General features: G+C 30.8%; 1 protein-coding gene across 1 annotated transcript; it reads right to left on the bottom strand.

Annotated features, from left to right (window-relative positions):
• Nucleotides 1-344: 344 nt before the first annotated feature.
• Tsp_15287 (cardiotoxin-6) lies at nucleotides 345-1,546 on the bottom strand. The gene is made up of 5 exons (XM_003366346.1): nucleotides 1,431-1,546; nucleotides 1,035-1,083; nucleotides 951-999; nucleotides 519-586; nucleotides 345-386 (listed from the first exon to the last, which is right to left on the bottom strand). Exons 1-5 carry the CDS (start codon nucleotides 1,544-1,546, stop codon nucleotides 345-347), a joined length of 324 nt encoding a protein of 107 aa, XP_003366394.1.
• Between the last annotated feature and the right edge of the window lie 100 nt (nucleotides 1,547-1,646).

The raw sequence follows: 1,646 nt of genomic DNA, 5'->3' as shown, positions 1-1,646 counted from the left end.
ATTTTTATTTCACTATTCATTAAAGGGCACATTTTACTTCTACAATTCAGCTTAACTTCCGGGAAATGATATTTTGGCTTGCTATTTATTATTTCTTCAAAGACCCTTGTAAACAAAAGCTTTTCACTATTATTTACTGTGAGTTTGGATTGCCTGCTGGCGATGAGCTGACGGGTAATGACGAAATTGCTGTAACAGAACAGAACTTACAGTTCAAGAAGAAAAAACATTCTAATAATAACATACGTTGTCAAAGAAGCCTGAAAATTATTACATTGCAACAGAGCTTAATTTCTTGCTAGAAAAATTCCTTAGAAGCTAGATCTATTTTGCAATTATATTCTTCACAAATCTGTTTTCAAATTCAAACCAGGCCATAAGGTTTTCTGAAAAATTCTGCTTTATCTTCGATTAAATTTAATCGAAAAAATTGCAAATTTACACAAATCAATAACTTTATCATGAATTATCAAAACATTTCAAAATTGACAAAAATTTCAAATCTTAATATAAAAAACCATCATCAGTTCATTCAACCAAGTGAAAAGAAGCAACTTCATCATTTCTTCATCAGTTGAGTTCCATTCTAGAACATTCAATAAAGCAGTTTGATAAAAAATGCGCCATTACTTGTTGAAGCTTCATCAAGTTCAGCTTATTCAAAATTTTATTTAACCAACGTTGATATTAATTATGATTGTTATGATAATTTGCTTTAGGAAAGATAATTTAAGCAAACTCACATGAAACCACGCATAGAAAATGTAAATAAGTAGAGCTTTCCACTTTTTACAATTAAAATGCTGCGTTAAACAAGTTTTAAACGGAAGCGAGGATGCTTCAGAACCTATTCACATGGACATATCTGGATTGATTTGAAACAGTTCCACATGAAGAACCGAACCACCATATTTTATTAATTTCATCGACAACTACTTTGTTGGTTTAACCCTCATCCGGGCACCTGTCTACATATGTAGACACTAGAAGGTTTAATCCCTGTACATGATATTAAAATGATTATTTTTAAGAACTGGTATAATGCAGTTATGACGTAATGGCATTGGTTGTGTCGTCTGAACTCTTCAATGATTAAAATTTTTCTGCTTCAATTAGCTACTATTATTTTTTATTTCATTGGTCTAAATTTTTAATTACATTATGCAACATTTGATCAAAAATTTCTCAGTGGAATTTTTTCATTGTATTAACTGTTTCTTCTTTTACTATTGACTTTTCTACTTTGTATATTTACAAATAACTATTGAGAAATGTGATTTCCCGCACTGTCTATGTTTTACCTACATTAATTTACTGCTAATTTTAAATATTTTTTGAAACCAATGTCTCTAAACGAAATTTACATTTCAATTGCCCAAAATTACTTTAATTTTACAAATTTCCAAAAGCACTTTCTATGATTAATGAACATCATCGCATAACACATATTACCCCCGATGATAAAAATTTCATAATACACATAATGTAAAGTCCAACCGCCATTATGAAAAGCGGTATTTAATTCGGCACTTGGCTTGAAGTACATTCCCAGCTTCGATAAATCTTCTCCAAAGTACTCCCGGACGTCGGAGTAGTCACCCCGTATAAATCGTAGGACGTGGTTTGCTGTTCAACTTAATTATTTG

This window comes from Trichinella spiralis, assembly GCF_000181795.1.
Source record: "Trichinella spiralis strain ISS 195 chromosome Unknown Scfld6141, whole genome shotgun sequence".
NCBI classification, from domain to species: Eukaryota; Metazoa; Nematoda; class Enoplea; order Trichinellida; family Trichinellidae; genus Trichinella; species Trichinella spiralis.
This window is presented reverse-complemented; position numbering and strand designations above follow the sequence as displayed.

Bases quoted from the DNA above. Each gene is read 5' to 3' on its own strand.
- Tsp_15287 (XM_003366346.1), bottom strand. From the start codon at position 1,546: ATGTACTTCAAGCCAAGTGCCGAATTAAATACCGCTTTTCATAATGGC. The intron at 1,000-1,034 runs GTTCTTAAAAAT...TATCATGTACAG, and splicing joins GTCATAACTGCATTATACCA to GGATTAAACCTTCTAGTGTC. The intron at 387-518 runs GTTTTTTATATT...AGAATTTTTCAG, and splicing joins GGTTGAATGAACTGATGATG to AAAACCTTATGGCCTGGTTT.